The 19,678-nt window shown below is 43.7% G+C and overlaps 1 protein-coding gene across 2 annotated transcripts; it reads right to left on the minus strand.

The window, feature by feature from the left end:
* Positions 1–559: 559 nt before the first annotated feature.
* Positions 560–19,203, minus strand: USF3 (upstream transcription factor family member 3). Of its 2 annotated transcripts, XM_033173643.1 has the most exons (7): positions 19,076–19,203; positions 12,880–12,962; positions 12,568–12,629; positions 9,881–9,909; positions 9,628–9,710; positions 8,822–8,918; positions 560–7,585 (listed from the first exon to the last, which is right to left on the minus strand). In XM_033173643.1, exons 3-7 carry the CDS (start codon positions 12,609–12,611, stop codon positions 1,131–1,133), a joined length of 6,708 nt encoding a protein of 2,235 aa, XP_033029534.1. In that variant the 5' UTR covers positions 12,612–12,629; positions 12,880–12,962; positions 19,076–19,203; the 3' UTR covers positions 560–1,130. The 2 variants fall into 2 exon arrangements, with proteins under 2 accessions (XP_033029534.1, XP_033029533.1); XM_033173642.1 differs by lacking the exon at positions 12,880–12,962 and having other exon boundaries at positions 1,131–7,585; positions 19,076–19,194.
* Positions 19,204–19,678: the final 475 nt, after the last annotated feature.

Here is a 19,678-nt window from a genome sequence, read left to right on the forward strand (position 1 = left end):
CAAGAGAAAATCAGCCATTCACCTGTTACTTGCCACATTTCATCTATTAAGTTACTGACAAATGTTTCTCCGCTGTAACTTTGCCTCATCAAGACCATCCCATTTTGCCAAGTGCTCAAACCCTCACACGCTCCTCTTTCTGCCCCCAGCAAAGAGTTTCTGGACAGAAGGTGCTTTGTAAGTGCAAACTAATACATTTAAATAAGAACTTAATACTAATGTTGTATTTGCCTACAGTTTCACCCAACAATATTTGTCATACGATATGTTCATATTACATGTTCTCATGTTACAAGAGTCAAGAGTTATCTGAGGGAAAAGGAAAGAAAAACATTACAATGGTAAAAATGGAGATAATTCCCCTCCTCAAAAAAGTGATAAGCAAGACACAAAAAGGATACCCTGAGAAACTCACAGCATACAAGCTGTGGGGAAGAAATCAACATATATGAACTGAACTGAACTGAACATAAATTATTTTTTTAAAAATTCTATGGATTGTTAGCAATGCTAAAAATAAAAGCCTCAGGAGGAGAGCATTAAACTATATGTTTCAGAAAAGAGGCAGTATTTCCCATTACATTAATACAGTTCCTCAGAAGCTAGGCATGGCACTAAGCTTTAAATGCCCACCAGAATTTATCACATGAAGTCAGCCCTATGAAATATGTCTATGATAAACTTCAACACAAATAGTAAAAATGTTCTACCAACTTGAGATGTGTTTGAGACCCTCACGTATCTACTTCCTGGACAAAAAGGAAAAACCACTCTCCAAGAACTATAAATGCAACTCTTCAGTTTCCCTGGACTTAATTTTGCACAAGGCTCATCTTGGCACAGGGGGTGATGATCTGGAACTCTCTTAAGACAGATCAAGGTGTTTGATTCTTACTCTTACTAGTAAGCATTGAGATAGCCACCTGCTACTTTAAATTAGCAACATGGGTATGTAGAAATACAGAAGCACCTGCTATTGTATATATACTTCCCACAAACAGTGATGCTACGAGTGGTCTTTTCAAGGATGGCAATCCCAAATGCATACATGAACACATGCATGTATATACACAAATATGCATACTACACACATAAAATAATTCACCATTCTAACTCCTGGCCACAACATTTCATACAGCCGAACTGCAATCATGACCTAGAATATGGCTTATGTTGTGAGCAGGCCGGTTTGATGATTGCTTGGAAGAATCAGAAGCAGAAGTGTTTGCTATAGAGAGCAGGGGCGAGATTGCTGAACCATCTGGAGGCAGAGCTGTAGCAATCTCTGGGAACAAAGAAGTCAAATTAAAATTGGACAAGTGAGATGAATTGGCCATATGCATTGGGGGCATGTCTGTCAAAAGGGGGAAACTTGGCTGGGCAAAGCCCACTGGCCTGGGAGGAGACAAGATGGAGCCAAAGCGATTGTTTAAACCTCCACCACTTGGCTTCTCTGTGCTTGGATTAGGAAACATCTGGTTAGAAAAATAGGGGATTGAAATGTCATTGGAAAGGGTGGGATGGGCAGGAGAATATGGTGGATAAAAAGATGGCAACGTATTTTGAGGATCTACTGGAATCAGGGCTGGTGTTCGAGTGGTACTAGATTGAGTCACTGGTGGAATGAACGGTGCATTGGCATTTATTGGGGGATTCATTCCACCCTCTGGAATAAAAGGGAATCCAAAATTTTGAGACAGACTGTGCTGATCAGGAGCTGCACTATCATTAGTCATTTGTGGTCCTTCAGGCATGAATCGCACAATACTGCCTCTTTTTTCTAGAGCAGGTTGTTGCCTTCCAAGGATCATACTACCACTGGCAGCCAAAGGAAGGTGGGGAAGACTAGGATCAAACACATTTCCATGTCTTTGATTTCCAGAACGATTTCTTTCAGGCTGGCGAATTTTAGAACCACTGTTATCCTGGAGAGGGTGTCTTGATCGCTGAGTAACTGAAGAATTTGGTTGACGAACTGATGGTGGGACTTGCTCGGCATTCCGAGAGACGGGTGGGTGGGTGAGAGGAGGTCGGACGACTCCATGCACATTGCTAGAAACTGGAGCATTCATGTGACCCTTGGTTCCATGACTCTCTGTCATTCTCATGGGATTGGATTTCTGAACAGAAATATTGGGGCTTGTATTGCGACCCTGAATATCTCCAGAGGAACTTGAAAAAGGAATATTTAATGTATTGTTCCTATTATTAATAGCACCAAGAGACATATCACAACTTTCCCTGTTCTGACCATCACCTTCTCTTCGAATGTGAATACTGTCTCTTGCTGGGGGGCAATTATATTCAACAATAGAAGAAGTGGCACACTGTGGATTTCTCTGGTGCTCTGCAATTGGTCTTTGGCCTCCACCGACTTGATCTCCAAGATGAGGGACAAGTAAACTCTGCATAAAACTTTGGTGGCATGTATTTTCATTGTCTCTTGGGGGAGGAAGAACATTTCCTGCTGAAATGCCCTGAACTGGCTGATAGGGCAACCTCTTCTGTCTGTCTATGGGTGGTCCAGCATTCTGAGCAATTCGAAAAGCCTGTGCCTGCATACCTCTGAGGGATGACATTGAGGTCCCTATTTCACTGTTCCTTGAGGACTGAACATCAAACTGCTGGTTAGCACTATTTGCCTTGAATGTCTGGCACTCAGAAAGTCTATGAACATCTGATCCAACCGTATGGTCTACTGACATACGTCCTTGCATGTTATGGATTACCAATCCTTTATTCCTAGACACATCAAGGTAATTTCTCATTTCAAGATTATCTGAAGCCCTCAAGCTCTGAATGGATATTCCTAGCCTCTGCTCTGAATTAGAGGGAGTCTTTCCAATAAGTGCCTCTGCGGAGTAGCTGCTAACCCTATTTCTTTCTTGTCTATGGGGGACACAGGTCATGTCGGATGACCTGGTGACAATACTAGGTTGGGACACCATTTGCTGCTCCAAAGCCCTGGAGGTCATAAGTCTTTGCATCTGGCTATGTCCTGGCATGTGTTCAGAAGAAACTCCAGAACCTGTCTGTCTGTTGCCCACATCTGGTGCTTGCTGATGCAGAATATCCTGATTCAGATGGCTCTGAGGATGGTTGTGGTGAGTTCTGTTTGTAGTGGGGTTCTCGCATGTCTTCTCAGGCTGAGAAGATGTATAGTGCTGCTGCATTTGCTGCATCTGCGGGTGATGGGGGTGGGGTTGGCTGCTCTTTGACCTTGACTGGTCGTTTCCATGATGCTTCTGCTGTAAAGCAAGTGTGGTAGGCTGGGCTGCTTGGATGAGGGTTCTTTTCTTCTGCATTTGTGCCTCTTGATGCATTACTCTTTGCTGGTGGACGCTGAGGGCTTGGGAATGGATAGGGCTTTCTGCATGAGAAATATGATGCTGGAGTTGATACAACTGATGTCTTTCTCTTAACTGTCCAGCCTGTTGTTGCTGCTGCTTTATATATGGATTGCTATGAAGGTGGGTCATTCCTTGAGTGGGAGCATGTTGAATAGGTTGCAGGTGCTGTCCTGTCTGATCCGGGACAGAAGGCTGAGAATTACACTGAATTTCAACTTGCCTCAGAGCAGGTGACACAAAATTGCTGGTTGGGAACAACCGGCTAAGACTATCAGTGTGCCCTTGACTGCTCCCTGATACTGCCATATTGGAGGAGTTGGAGGGGATCTGGTTGACAAGGATTCGACTTTGATCTGAAATATCGTCAGCTGTTTGGTTCAGCAAAGCCATCCCTTCAAGTTGCATAGGTGCCGTCTGGCAGTGTTTCTGTCTCTTCGATGCGGAAAGCAGGTGATCATCTTGAACAGAACGTTTGACAGAGTCTTTGCGGCTTTCCTGGCTTTGCTGCTTTAGGTGTGGCTCATGCATCTGAGACGCCTGCATGGTGCTGGTCCGAACAGCAGTCAGTTGTTCTGAAGCATAATCTGTCATTAGCACTGGAGAACGTCCTGGAGACTGAGTTATATATGGATTAGTGGGCATGGATGGAGTCATAGTCACAGAAACAGCTGATTGGTTTGAAGTTGGGGGTAAACCTGAGCAGCTCACAACAGGGTGGATGATGCAGCTTTGATGTATGAGATTATTGACACTTAAGCTTGATGTGCTTGAAGACTGGGAGGCTGGAATTTGCAATGTTACACTGGACACTTCCACTCCAACAGAACAGCTTTGTTTTTCGACTGACCTATCAACGTTTATTTTCACTGCATTCTGAGTGCTGAAATTTCTTGGCGCTGTTTCTATCTGGTCTGCATCTTTAATGGTGTGAGACTTCAAAGACTGGTCTCTTCTTAGAGATGCCACTTCATCATCCTTGGAAACAGCAGCTCCCGACACTGCTGCTATACCTTTTGCATGGGCCTCTTGGTCAAAAATTGCTTTTGCTGCCAAAGCTACAATATCCGTTTGCTCTGAAAATGTACAGCTGTTGCATGTATTCACAGAAGTGCTGTTGGGAACATTTTCCCTGCATGTGTCCGGCAACATGGATGCAACTGAGAATCCACAACTGCTGCCTGAGCTAGTTGACATGGGAGAGTCTGCTTGTCTGTTAGCAGTGACTGTTTCTTGTTCAGAGGCACAGGAATGAGATTGTGCAAGGTTTTCCTCTTCAGTGTTCACCAGCAAGAGCCCCTCCTGCTTGTCTTCCGAGTCATTCGAGTCTATAATTGATTTAGTGTTTGGGGTGTGAAAATTAGGGTGTTCAACTTGGACCGAGAAGTTTTTTTCTACAGCTTCTCCCACTTTACTGAAATCAGAGAAAATCTTGGTCAGGCCTTGCTCTTCTAACAAATCACTGGCCTGCATGACTATGGAACAATTTTGTTCCATTGTGCAGATTTCAGACACCTCTGTTCTGGGAACACCCTCTGCACTCGCCCCACTGTTTGCCACAGATGTCCCAGAAATATGAGAAGCTGTCACCTGAGAGTCAGAAGGTGTTAAAGGGCTGGTGGGGGTGCATTTGGATGATTCTGATAACTTAGAATTTGTTGCTGAATTAGTTTGAGGAGGCAGAGATGCACACTCTCTGGAGACGGGAGGAACCACTTCAAACTGTTCTGATGAGGCCGATTCAAGAGGCAACGATCTTGGCACTATAGCTGCATTCAGGTCAGATGCCAGGGTAGTTTCCATATCTTGTTCAGCTCTCAGTCTCTCTTTGGGATGAGAATCGGAAGCATCATTTTGGGCAATGTCATTAGGTGCTACCCTATTTGCTTGTGATATGGCTAAACTTTGTAACACCACATTATCAGGCATGTTTTCAAGCAAGATGTCACTTCCTGAATGCTCAGGGGTAGCCTCCACATCCCCACTATCAAGTTTCTTCAAATCTTTGCAAGAATTCACTCGACATGCAAGATTGCTGCTGGCCACCAAGCATTTTTTAGTACTTTTATTAGACCATTTTGAACCGAGACCAAATGAGGTCTTTGGGGGAGAGGCACCCACTGAACACGAAACACTGGTTAACATTACATTCTCAGCAGCTGAAGAGGATGCTGCTGTAGCTGCCAGCAGAACATGGTTACTTGGTGTGGTTTGGCTGCTGACTGTTGATGGATTTGTAGGCTGACTGGTAGACACCTGCAGACAATTCTGTCCAGCCATCTGCGATATGCTTTGATTGAGGCTAGCTAAAGCACCAAATGCATTGAGGGCAACATTTGTATTTGGATCTTCACTGGTGGTAGGCTGAATAACTTGCATAGGGGTTTGATCTGAACCTCCAGAGCAGGACTTCACAGGCTTCAATGCAAACAGCTGCCCATTTAAATAAATAGTCTGTGGAAGATGTTGGTTAGCCGTTGCAACTGAAAATGTTTGTGTCGAGCCAGAAGATGATACAGAAGATGGCCTTGGCAAAATATGGACAAGATGCTTCCCACCAAACATATGAGGGCCAGAGGCATTTTGCATAGGATTACTAGCACTTGCTGAGGGAGCGGCTCCATTTATAGGCATTCTGATAGGAGGAGGAGGGGGAGGGGGAGGAGGAGGGGGAGGGGGAGGGGGAGGAGGAGGGGGAGGAGAGAAAAGGGAGAGAGGATTTGGATTAGCAGTCTGTATAATTACAATCTGCTGGCTAACAGTTTGGTTGGGGACTTCAGTTCTCAACACTGGTGGACTGGCATTTGAAGGCTGTAAAATGACTACATTTTGTTTAGCAGGTGATGCAGTGACAGATGGACCTACTGGCTGGGGCATCTGAATCAGCTGCATAGTGGGATTCAATGGAAGGAGGCTCCTTGCAGGTTGTGCTAGAACCTGCGTCTTAGTGACTAGCGGCTGCATAGGTAAGGATGGGTACGATGGCAAAGTAACCATGATCTGCTCAGCTGTTTGTTCACCAGCAGGTAGAGGATTATTTAAACTGGGAGTAGTTGCCAAAATCCTGTTAGGAGTGGATGCTGTAATGCTAGTATTGTTAACGGGCTGATTTAAGATGGCTACGTTTATGTTGGACGGAGTACGGTTTAGAGGCTGAACAGTATTCCCTGCTAGTTGCAAAGTAGTCCAAGTAGTCTGGGTGTTTCCAGCAGAAGTCATTCGTGTCAGGCTACCCATGGTTTTGGAATTTGAAGTGCCAACAGCTGAAGAACTGGGAAAAGGCCACTTGTCTATAGAAGCAGCAGGCAAAGTGTTAATTTCTGTTACAGCCTTCTGGATTTCTACAGCAGATGCTGCTGGTCCTCCGCTGCTTTTGAAGATGTTTCCTGCGGATGGCTTTCCATCAATGGAGAGCATTACAGATGGAGTACAAGTGGTGTCAGCTGCAGAAACTACACAGCTTTCTAGGGATCCATTTCTTGACTCCTCTTTAGGGGGCATGTCTGCCAGCTGAGCCAGAGATCTGTCCACAGTAGCACTGAAAGGAAGGCTGTTGCTAGGTAAACCCGCTTTCTCAATTAACTTGAAAGTCTCTGGTTTATTTTTAGATTTGGAGATGTCATCTTCATCTTGTGGAGAACTCTGCATTTCAGGCTGTAGCCTCACTAGCTGCAAGGGATTCAGTGAGCTGTCAGCACTAGAACTAGTAGGTAGGCCTTGCTCATTCTCAGAGGTAGAGTGCTCAATAATTTTCTTGGCTGGATTTGATGGGCCTGATACCAGTGGAGAAACTGAAGTCTGAACCCCTGATTTGATTTCTGTGGAATAGATACTAGAAATGGTCACAGGAGTGACTAGGTTGCAAGTCCTCTGGACAGGAACAACATTAGCAGTCTGCTTCTGTAAATTATGACTGATATTAAAGGTTATTCCTTGGACTGATGCCCCCTGATTGGTTCCACCAAGCTGACTGCCATTGGAATATACAATGATGTTCTTTTGCAGCTGGTCACTGGGGATAACAACAGACACTTTTGCATTTTTAAGGTTTCCTTTCTTCTTTTGCGCCTGATCATTGGGGATAACAACAGAAACTTTTGCGTGCTTAAGGTTCCGTTTCCAGTGGACAGTGGGATCATCATAAAGGCAAATGTCGTTCGCTTTTAATAATGCAATGTAGCGCCCATTTTCTTTCTGAAGTTCATCCAACTGCTTCCGGAGCTTTTTTATTTCTTCAGCTGCAGAGAAATAATAAATAAATAAATAAATCTGAATGACCAAAGGTTCTGCAAAAGGCTGATTTGTTTTAGGAGCAAGTGGAGATAGCATTAAAAAAAGCCATTTCATCACCTCAACATAGGTTTCTGCTGTAATATGCAGCGCTTTTTTTCTTTAAAAATGTTTAGGGGTACTCTCAATTTGACTCAAGAAAAGCACCATTTTATGGTTCAAACTGGGAAAAATAAATACAGTAAATGGACAAAAGTACAAAGATTCACAAAACGTCCCCCCAGGAAAAAAGCACTGGTAATATGTACTCAAACTCAGATTACATCCCTAGAGACTTAGAATTAAAAGGAGAAAACACAAGTTGCATAGAACACATCCCAGGATCTCTAGCTAAAAATATTTATAGGTAACAGGAAAGAAAACCCAATGCAAGTTGGAGCCAATCATTACTGGGCAGATGGTTCAACTGTTGAATCGGTAGATAGCAGCTTCATATGTTAACTGTATTTCACAAACTTATCATCTGAAGAAAATTACAGCCTTATAATTCCTCTCAGCAAGGAAGTATTTCTATTGCTTTCATTCTATTATTTCTTTATTGTTCAAGTTCACACTGCATTTTTCCAAAAAGGATAATTAGTTGTATGAAAATTAGGGGATCATCGAATGAACAGGCATCATCTAATGTAAACCCTAATAAACTACTACTACTGAGACTTGGATTTCAACCATGTTGCAGAATATTCAGAAAGACCCTATTCTTTCTGTTTAGTTTGGACGAAGAAAACAGCTCCAATTATAACTGAGAAGCAACTTCACTTAGAAAAACTATCAAATAACAGTTGTTCTATATCTTAATTTACAAGTGTGGCAACATTTTTTAGAATTAACTTTAGTGTAGCTTTTTTCAATCATGTTCAACTTCTTCATATAAAATGTGTATTGTGAAAGAGAATTAGAATACCAGCACACCAAGATGATGTTGTTAGCAAGGTATAAAATTAGCAAATCTGCTTTTTAATAAAAGATTGGGACTACTTTTATTAGGATAAGGAAAATTTCAATCCAAAACACAAGTATTAAGCAAACAGCATTCAATCTGCAGGATAGCGAATCTATCATTTGATAACAGTTCCGGAGGAAAGGTGGAGTAGCAGTTAGACAAAGAATGTTTAGTTTGAAATGTATGTACAATAAAAACAGATGTATTCTAGTGAGAGTATTCTAGCCAGTTCCCCATTCACCTTGCTCATTGTTTCCTCCATTCAGCAGGAGCTCATCGTTTTGCCTTTTCATTTCTGTTATATATTGATATGCCTGGTCAAGGATCATGTTCTTACTCTGGAAGGGAACATGTGGATAATTAGGAAAAACATTCAGAGACTCAGTCTGAAATTCAAACAGACCTACTTATATTATATTAATAATAATAATAATAATAATAATAATAATAATAATAATTAAATTTGTATACCACAGCAGTTCGGGCACTAGCAACTTCAATATTGGATTACTGCAATGCACAGTTGCTGAACAGAAGTGAGACCGTGTCAGTCTCTAACACCTATACTCAATGGTTGGCAATTTGTTTCTGGGCCAAGCTTTAGGTATTACTATTAGTATATAAAGACATTAACAGTTTGAAACCAGTTTACTTGCTGGATCATGTCTCCTACATACCGGTATGCCCACTTGACTGGAACTAGCACTACAGGTGCCACATAATACTCATTACACACTTGTAAGAAATTGATATTTTTTGTGTGACAGCACCCACACTTTGGAAATACCTGCCTATTGACATTGGGCAAGCACCTTCGCAGTACTCTTTTCGGTGTCTGTTTAAATCATTTTTGTTTAGCAAGCTTATCTACACATAGATGTTTACATCTTTTCATCTCTTTACTGATAATTCTAATAATCTTTAAATGTTTAAACTGTTTGCATTGATAATTTTAATATTTCATACTTAGAGGTTTTATTACAGCCAAGCAGTATATAAATTTTGTTAAATAAATAATTATTCAGCTGCCATGAAGAGCAGACTAACTTGTTTCAGTGCTGGGGAGCATGGAATTAGTTCACCGATTCGATTTATTCCAGCATTGATCTTCTTCTTTCGATGCCTCTCCACTAGCAAAAACAGAACACATAAGGTGTATAACAGTACATTGATAGCATATCCAGAAACAATAAGACTTCTCTTTTGATTGTGAAGACATGTATTTGCATGCTTGGTGGAAGGAAGAACTCGAAGAGGAATGCCTGCTCCACCCTGACAACAGCAGCACTGAAGCTCTTACCTGCATTGTGAGTCTCACGGTTTTTCTTTCTGTTAAAAAAAAGGTAACATGTAAATGGCTAAATTACAATATTTGCTATCTAAGAAGTTGTCTTTAATCAATCTATTCTCTTTAATCTGCCAGCAAATGCACAAAGGGAGAAGAGAAATAACCACATTTGCTGTGAGGATCCCCAAGATATATATCTGACTTGCATTATTTATGTAAATACTGTATAGACATAAAATTATATATATGCCACATTTTGGGACACAGCCTAGCCAAGGCAGTTCGCAATATCATAAAAAGAACAATAAATATAATGACCTAAAACAACCTAACAAAAGTAGCACATTAACAAAGGCCATTTGAAACAGTTACAAAGATTAATAAAACAGAGCTATATTTTGTAGATACCTCTGTAGAAAAAGCCTTTAGAAAAAGGCAAAAAGAAAAAAGATGAGTCTATAGTGCCCATTTAAAAATCCACAGCATAGAGGCCATGCTAATCTCTATGAGGAAAAAGTTTCAGAATCTGGGAGCCACCACAGAAAAGGTCCAACCACTTTGGCTTGCCAATTGGATTGACTTCACGGGCAGAGCTTCTGAGGCCAATCAGAATGCCCAGCAAGGTTTATATGAGTGCAGGCGATATTTCAAATAACTCAGTTCCAAACTCAAAACAAAATAAATAAATTTTAAAAATTCCTTCCGGTAGCACCTTAGAGATCAACTAAGTTTGTTGTTGGTATGAGCTTTCGTGTGCATGCACACTTCTTCAGATACACTGAAACAGAAGTCACCAGACCCTTATATATAGTGAGAGAGTAGGGAGGGGTATTACTCAGAAGGGTGGTGGGAATGGGTGATTGGCTGATAGGTGTGGAAAACCTGTTGATGACTGTGAATGACAGCAATTGGTCTTACAGGAAAAAAGCAAGGGGTGAGATAGCTAAAGATAGCTTTGTCATGTATAATGAGATAAGAATCCAATGTCTTTGTTCAGACCAGGTCTCTCCATGGTTTTAAGTTTGGTAATTAGTTGCAATTCAGCAACTTCCCTTTCCAGTCTACTTTGAGATCTTGTATAAAATGTCCTGGGAGACTGAAGTGTTCTCCTACTGGTTTCTCTGTCTTGTGATTTCTGATATCAGATTTATGTCCATTTATCCTTTGGCGTAGGGTTTGGCCTGTTTGTCCAATATAGAGAGCTGAAGGGCACTGTTGGCATTTGATGGCATACACAATGTTAGAAGATGAGCAATTAAATAGTCCTGAGATGGTAAGTTTGATGTTGTTGGGGCCAGTAATGGTGTTGTCCGGGTGTATGTGGCAGCAAAGTTGGCATCTGGGTTTATTGCAGGCTCTGGTACCAGTGTCCATGTTAAGTCCTGTTGTTGTATTATTGTGGGTGAGGAGTTGTTTTAAGATTGGGTGGCTGTCTGTAGGCGATGAAAGGTCTTCCTCCCAGAGCTTGAGAAAGAGAACTGCCATTGTCTAGGAGAGTTCTCATTCTCAAGCTCTGGGAGGACGACCTTACACTGGTAACGAGTCCAACTATTACAAAATTGGTGTCATATCCTCTGATTGCTTTTGCACCCAATAGCAGCCAAGCAGCAGCTTTCTCTTCCAGTTAAGCACACTACAGCGGTATAACCTGGATGCAACTAGTGCATGGATTACCGAGGCAAGGCCCAATCTCTCTACATACAGCCACAGCTGATATATCAGTCTAACCTAGCCAAAGATGCAACCAGACAACACTAAGTCCAGGAGAGGCCTCAAGCTACAAACTTGGTCCTTTAGGGGGAGTGTAACCCCATTCAGAGAGGACGGCTTCACCATCCTGAGCACCTCCATCTTGTCTGGATTAAGCCTCAATTTCTTTCCCCTAATCCACCTTTCAAAACTATCCCCAGTAATTCAGGAGTTTCACAGCCTTCCTTGGATTTGCAGATGGAAATGAGAGGCAGTGCTGTGTATTGTGTTGTATTGGATTTTTATTGGGCTGTAGACTGCACATGATCTGATCTCATCCCAGAGTTCCCTTCACAAAAGCATAACAATAGTTGGGGGTCATCACTTACAGGCTCTGACACTGTGAGCACTTTCTTGCTAAAAGAATCGCACAAACCCTTGCTTTTGGGGAGCCAAAGGAAAAGGCCGAAGAATTGATGCTTTTGAATTATGGTGCTGGAGGAGACTCTTGAGAGTCCCATGGACTGCAAGAAGATCAAACCTATCCATTCTGAAGGAAATCAGCCCTGAGTGCTCACTGGAAGGACAGGTCCTGAAGCTGAGGCTCCAATACTTTGGCCACCTCATGAGAAGAGAAGACTCCTTGGAAAAGACCCTGGTGTTGGGAAAGATTGAGGGCACAAGGAGAAGGGGATGACAGATGACGAGATGGTTGAACAGTGTTCTCGAAGCTGCCAACATGAGTCTGACCAAACTGCGGGAGGCAGTGGAAGACAGGAGTGCCTGGCGTGCTCTGGTCCATGGGGTCACAAAGAGTCAGACACGACTAAATGGCTAAACAACACTCTAGTGGCTTTTTACTAAGAGCTGACACATAATAAGGGAGACTGACAAGCATGATCTTATACACACTTATTTGTGAGTAAAGTTCACTGAACTCAATAGAGCTTGCTTCCAAATAGATAGGCGAAGAATTGCATTGTAATTCTATTTATGAACAGTACACTTACCGGTGCTGTTTCTTAAGAGGAGCCTTCTCTGTCATCTCTGGCATAGTTTGAGAGATGAGGATCTAGAAGAACAGAACCAAAAGTAACGATTCTAGAAGCATCAATCATTATTGTTCCATCTGAAAACCCTGATTCTCAAGTATTTTTTTCTACATAGTTAAACTTCCGCTGGCTTCTTTTAGATCAGCACAACCTAATAAATTGCACCACAAAGGACACTAACTAGCCTGCTAGGCCTCATTTGTAGCCTAAAAGAAGATGCAATCATGCAAAGCTTCTCTACAGGTGACTAGGTAGATTATTTATACTCACCACTGGTGAGTGGCTGTTTACAAGAATGCAATAGTACTCCAGCTTCTACTGTGTTGATGTTTCTCAAACCATACTTCACAATCCTAAGTGAGACAGATAGAATTTATTGGAATTCTAAGGACCTCTGCTTACATTTAAAGGTTACAGTCATTGGAATAATTAAATACATTATTTTAAATGAAACTTGAGTAACAGGAGGGGGAGAGAAACCAAGTTCTGTTTAGTTCAGTGTTTTTCAACCACTGTTCCGCGGCACACTAGTGTGCCGCGAGATGTTGCCTGGTGTTCCGAAGGGATCTTTGCGCGCATTCCCCCCCCCCGCCCCTCTCCGAACCGATTCTCGGTGCAGGGCTGTAAATTCCTCCTGTCAAGCCACAGATGCAGCAGCAGCAGCGAAACCTTGCCGCTCTCCGCTCTTGCCGGGCTGCGAAGCTGCGCCCTGGTTTGCAGCCTTCGTGACATGCGGCAGCTCGTACTGCCGCTGCGACCGTTTCACCCCGGACTGCTTTGGATCCAGTGCGGGGTTTCCCGCTCTGCGCGCTGGGGCGCCGCAGGGTGAGGCCGCCGGCGGAGCGCCTGTCCTGCAAGTCCCAGCCTCGACGGCCCGCCCGACGGAGGTCACCTTGCGTCCCAGGAGGGGAAGGGGGAGAGGTGGAAACTGCGTCCGTCCCGCCTATGCCCCAGCCAAGACGGGCGACGAAGCCTGGGGGGGGGCGGACGCCTCTCCCTCCTCCCCGCGGTTTCCGAAGTGGTGCAGCACTGCGGGGAAGGACCCTCGGGACTTTGGGGGGGGGACACACACACCCCAGCTCTTGGGACCTTTGGCGGCGGGGAAAGACCCTCGACGAAAAGGTCCCAAGAGCTGCCCGCAGTAGCGAAGGTTGAGTTGCCTTCTCGGGCGTCGGGTCCAACCAACGACGGCAACGCGAAGTCGACGGCAGCCTCTTCTCCACGTCGCCAGCCCCGATCTTTCGGGCATGCGAGGCATGTGCGCGCCCTCGCCACCCGCCTCCGCCCGCGTGGTTTCGCTAGCCTGGGGGTGGGTGAATAATCGCGTGGAGCTGAGGCGCCCCCGAACTCGCGTGTTCTCCTTTCGCAAATGCGCCGCTTCGCTTGCCGAGAGTCGCGGCGGCGCTTTGGGCGTTTCTGCTCTTTGCACGCGCCGGGACTGCGCTGGGGAACTGTCGGGGTCCTTGCACCCTGGGAGACTCTGAGAAGGGGTCCCTTGGTAGAAATCCACTCAGGGGTAATTCCCCACCTGTGAATATGGGCTTTGGGCGAGCTGCAGTCACAGAATGGTAGAGTTGGAAGGGACTCCCAGGGGTCATCAATAAAGTATTTTATAATTTTTCATATTTCTGTTTACTTACTATTTCATAATAAAGTAATTATAAAATACTTTCTTTGTGTTTATTTGATTCCTATTCAAGAGAATTACTTTATATATAGTCAATATAGGCACAGAGTTAATTTTTTTAACATTTTCTAATGGTGGTGTGCCTCGTGATTTTTTTCATGAAACAAGTGTGCCTTTGCCCAAAAAAGGTTGAAAAACACTGGTTTAGTTTACTGTAGTTAAATAGATTTTTTAGGCCACCTTTCAGCATATCCGCCCTTCCAAGAAACATTACAATTTATTGATACAATGATCTGGTTTGCGTACCACTAATAACCACTACTATGGCTTAACTTTGGTTCAACATTCTCTCTCTTTGTAAAATAGAACTCCACAAATATTTATGAACTTCCAAACTCAACTTTTCTTGGGTCTGAGTTGGCTACTGTGACTCATGTGCTGGTAACCTCACGTTTGGATTACTGTAATGTGCTCTGTGTGAGGCTCCCTTACAACTAGTCCAGAGATTGCAGTTGGTACAGAATGCCACAGCCCAAGTGGTTAATTGTGCTTCTTACTGGGCATGTATCACACCAGCACTAAAGGCTCTGCTATGGTTCTATAGGTCAATGAACCAGTTTTAACATCTTGTTACCAACATATACAGCCCTAAACAACACTGGACATGTTTACCTGAAAAATCAGTTTCACCTCCACTGCTCAGCAAGACCATTAAGATCAACAAACAGAACCTATTAGCTTTATCATTCATGCCCTAATGATGTGGTGTCAGGCTTTTTCACTCATGGCACCAGTGTTGTGGAATGTACTGGCATCCCATTGCCTTTTGAAGATGCACCTGGCATTCCCTTGATCTCTTCACCTAAGTCTCCTGCTATAATTCTTGTGCTGTTTTAATGGGGCTGTATCAATGAAAATTTTAATCACTGAAGTTTGCATTTTAACATCCCAATTGGATTGTTTTCCAGTGGACTTCAATTATGGCATATCATTATGTATTTTAACAGTGTGGTTTTTTATTTTGTAAACTACTTAGAAACCAACTGGGCATTAAGTGGTATATTCATTATTAATAATAATTTCAGAGATTAAGGCACAGGGCCAAGCTAAACATGGCCAGACAGCCACATTCGTTGTTCATGTGCCAGCTCCCTTCATGTATAAAGCCTGGAAGGGTGATCATAGTTTTTACATCAAGAGAGATACCGTATTGGCCCGAATATAAACCACACCTGAATATAAGCTGCACCTTTAAATGTAAATAGGGGGAAAGAAAAAAAGACAATACCTGGGCTGCTTGGGGGGGGGAATGTCCCACGCCACTTTGTTGGTGGCTTCCCCTTTCCCCCTTCATTTCAATGGCTCGGGGGAGGCTTGGGAGCAGCGGAGCTTTGCTGGCAGTGTAAGGTCATGAATGTAAGCCGCACTTTAACTTTTCATGGTTGGAATTCAGGGGGAAAGTGCGGCTTATGTTCAGGCCAATATGGTACCTGTTTCTCTTTCTCTTTCTCTTGCACTTGTTATTTCAAATCAGACCCCCACCCTAGTATCCTACTAATAAGGTAAAAAGGTAAAGGGCCCCTGGACGGTTAAGTCCAGTCAAAGGCAACTATAGGGTTGTGTTGCTAATCTCGCTTTCAGGCCAAGGGAGCCGGTGTTTGTCCACAGACAGCTTTCCTACTAGTAGCATCTAGTAAGCTAGCATCCTATAAATCATGCTTGGGAATAAGAAAACTTTATTTCCCTCTATCTTTGTACTATTGCTGAGATCTTGTGAGTTTAACAGAAGCCAATAGCAAGCAGTGTTAGAGCAGAACAAGCAACTCTGTGGACAAAGCATCATAATAAACAAAGACACTGATTCCAGAGACAGTGGGATCAGCATTGCTGGTAGAATTTACAGGTGCTCACAAGTACGCTCTGGATCTTTTGAGTATTTTCCTTATGATATGTCGTTTAAGGAGAATATAAACTATTCTCATTTATTATTAAATGCAGTTCACACAACACTCCAACTGCAATGAATTTTCTGTAAAGTATGCATTGCTTTGTAGATTTTCTTAAAAATTGGAAGTGACTTGTAGAAAATGAGTTTCAGCGAGCTAGCAGTCATCAAAAATTGCAAGTGATTTACAGAATAAGAATGGTTAACCAATGTAGTTACTTTCTCTTAACAAGAGTGAGTTTGCAAAAGAAATTTACTTTGAGGAGTTAATTAATTTAGCAATGAAAAAGAACACAAAACACAAAAATAACCTGGTCTATATATAAAATGTTTGTACACATGCTAGTCCATTAGAATAAAAAATAAAAACACTGACAGGCTAATATATTCATTAGGACCAACCAAAAAGTTAAAATAGGCAAAAGGCAAACATTTGTAGGACTCATATTCAGGCTAGGTGTTTGGGTGCATGGTTGAAAAGCCCCAATTACAGTAGGCCATGGTATAATTTTGGAAATGCAAAAAATATAACTTCAGAATTAAAAGACAAACTTTTATTTAATGCCTCATGCAACTGTATGTATTGGATGGGATTATGGGATGTGTGTGGGATCCCATAATGGTGTTATAAATTTGTAGTGGGACCAGAAAAACAATGTTTGGGTATGCTACCAATCAATCTTAATCCTAATCATATTGACTTGAAAGCAGTATTTACTGATTTACTTTTACTTTTGAAGAGGAGGCTGCAATCCTATACAATCACCAGGGAACAAATCCCTCTAAACTCAACTGACACAAGTGGGACTGCATTGTTAGGACTGTAGTCTGTGTTTCTTAATATAGTTGTCAGAATGTAAAGTTAAGTATATAGAAGAAAATTTCAAAGTACAGGAGACTCCCAATTTATGCCGAGGTTATGGTCCATGGACAGTGCCTAAAGCCAAAATAGTATATAGTCAAAACACACTGAGTTCAATGGTGGGTGAGAGTACCAAAACTTCCCCCAATGCTTGCCCCCTTTTTAATGTTTTTAATTTTTTTTTGCCAAGCATGTAAACACAAAATACAATTGCATTATCACAAAAAGCTGTACTGAGTATATTTGCCTATGACGGGTGTGTGTGTGTGTGTGTGTGTGTGTGTAAATAAAACAACATGAAGAGGTTAATAAAAATATGGGCAAAAAACAAGAGAACAATTTACCATTAATACATTTAGCTTGAATAATAAAAGTGTATGTCCTAACTATAAAACAACAACAATACCAGAACAGTGTCTTAGGACAGCCATGTGAGCAAGGAAACTCACTAGTGATACAAATTAGGAGGATGTGATTTTTATGTGGCATCTTAATCTGGCATCTCATAACTCCCAAAACATTTCCATATCTCAATTCAATAATCTTCACAAAAGCCCTGTACAAAAACTTAGCATTATTATTTTCTTCATATTGCCAATGCCAGACGGAGGTTGTAATTTAAATACAGTATTAATAATAATAATAATAATAATATGCACTACTACTGCCGGGCTTTTTTGTCTGTGGTATGCAACATGGCCATGTTATCAAATGGGTATTTTGGTAACTAGGCTCCTTGCTCCCTTTCCTACAAGCAAAATCCACTGCAAAGTGCTTAGCATACTGCAATCTATCTATCTTGTATGGATAACAGCTACACAAGGGAGAGTCCCGCTGCAACCGATCACCTAGTCCTGAGGTCGGTTTCTGACAGCAGCCCCCAAGATGCCTCCTTCCTGCAAAACTTACAAACAAGGCACGGAGCTGCACCCAATCTTCCCTTGCGCATCCCCAGCATCTTATCTGCTCCAGGGGATATACTGCCTCTGCACATGGAGGTTTCCGCAGGCCATCCTGTTGAAACCTCCCTGCTCCAGACACAAAGCGCACGGCCCGCAGCACTTTGGGGGCAGCCTCGTCCCCTCGACAACTCCCACCCCGCCCGGCAGAGAAAGCAGCAACCGGGAGCACTGGACATTTGGGGCAGCCTGGGGGTGGGAGGGCTCCAGGGCCCCACCACCCCAAAACCCAATATTGGGAGCCGGGGAAAGCCGCAACTAGGAGCAATGGACATTTGGGGCAGCCCGGGGAAAGGAGGCCACCCCACCTCCACAAAACCTATTAATTATTATTATTGTTGTTATTACTGAACTTCTATACCGCCTTATACCCGGAGGTCTCAGGGCGGTTCATAGAACAAAATCCAAATATAAAACCACAAAATGTATGATAAAAATAAAAGCAACAACCCAATAACCCACTGTCTCCTGTAGTTGGTTGTTTCATATCTGAACTCTTGTAGAAATATGACGTGTGAAGCTGTGAAAGAAAAAGGGACTCGCTTCTCACCCCACTTGATATAATTCCAGTGCTTTTTTTCTAAAAAAAAAATGTTTAGCGGTGCTCTCATTTTCCTACTCATATTGAAATGCTGCCCCTCAATGAGGCCAAACTTAGATTCACAAAACGTTTAGGGGTACGCGTCCCCCTGCGTCCCCAAAGAAAAAAAGCACTGGATAATCCCCAAAATACAACACCATGTATTGCAGTGTCAAATATTCAGGGGGGGGGGCGACCGCCAACATGCCTGACGACCCTCAGCAGCTCCAAGGGGGAGGGGTTGAGGGAGGCCCCCCACATACACACATTTTGACGCGTCCCAGAACTGAGGCAGCCCCTCACAACCGGGCAGCGCGACGCCACGGCAGTCCCTCACAACCGGCCCGACGAACTGCCACTCTGGCGTGAGGCGGGGAAGAAGCGGGCCGGGCCGGGTGTGTGTGTGGGGAGGGGGGACGAGCACCCTCGCGGCCCTCCCCCTCACGCCGCCGCCAACGCCACGACTACGACGCCCGTGACCTGAGGGACTCACCGACGGAGCGCCGGGCGGGATGAGCGGCTGCGGCCCCACCGCGGGGACCATCCTCCTCCTCCGGGGAGGCCTCTTCCTTCCCTCCGCCTCCCCTACTACAAACTCCTCCTTCTCCTCACCACACCGTCAGTACCCTCTCCACAGGTACCAAGGATGCCTCCCCTCCGCTTCCAGGATAGCCAATGGAGTGCCGGCTCGGCCGGCCGCCAACCAATCGGCGACCCCGAGAAGTGGAAAGGGCAGGTCGCGCCCGTGAGGAAATGCTGAGGCCCAGCCCACTTCAAGCCTTATATGGCGCAGACGGAGGCCCGCACGGGCTTTTGGATCAACGCGCAAGGTTAGATTGACGTGGGGAACGGGGGCGGGGAGAGAGAACAGGAACTGTGCGAGAGGCCAATGAGCAGTTGGGAAGAGACGAGGACGGGCGGGGCGGAGGAGCGCTTCTCAGGAGGCCGAAATCTGCCTGATAGAAGCGCAGCAGGAAACATATGCGCGGTAATAGGATGTTTTCGAGGTGGTGCATGTGAAAAAAAACCCCGTGTGGCCTATTTTCTTTCCAGATTCTCGCCGAATTATGTCAGCCCTTATTGAGAACTTACTGCT

Source organism: Lacerta agilis, chromosome 16 (assembly GCF_009819535.1).
Source record: "Lacerta agilis isolate rLacAgi1 chromosome 16, rLacAgi1.pri, whole genome shotgun sequence".
Lineage (NCBI taxonomy): Eukaryota > Metazoa > Chordata > Lepidosauria > Squamata > Lacertidae > Lacerta > Lacerta agilis.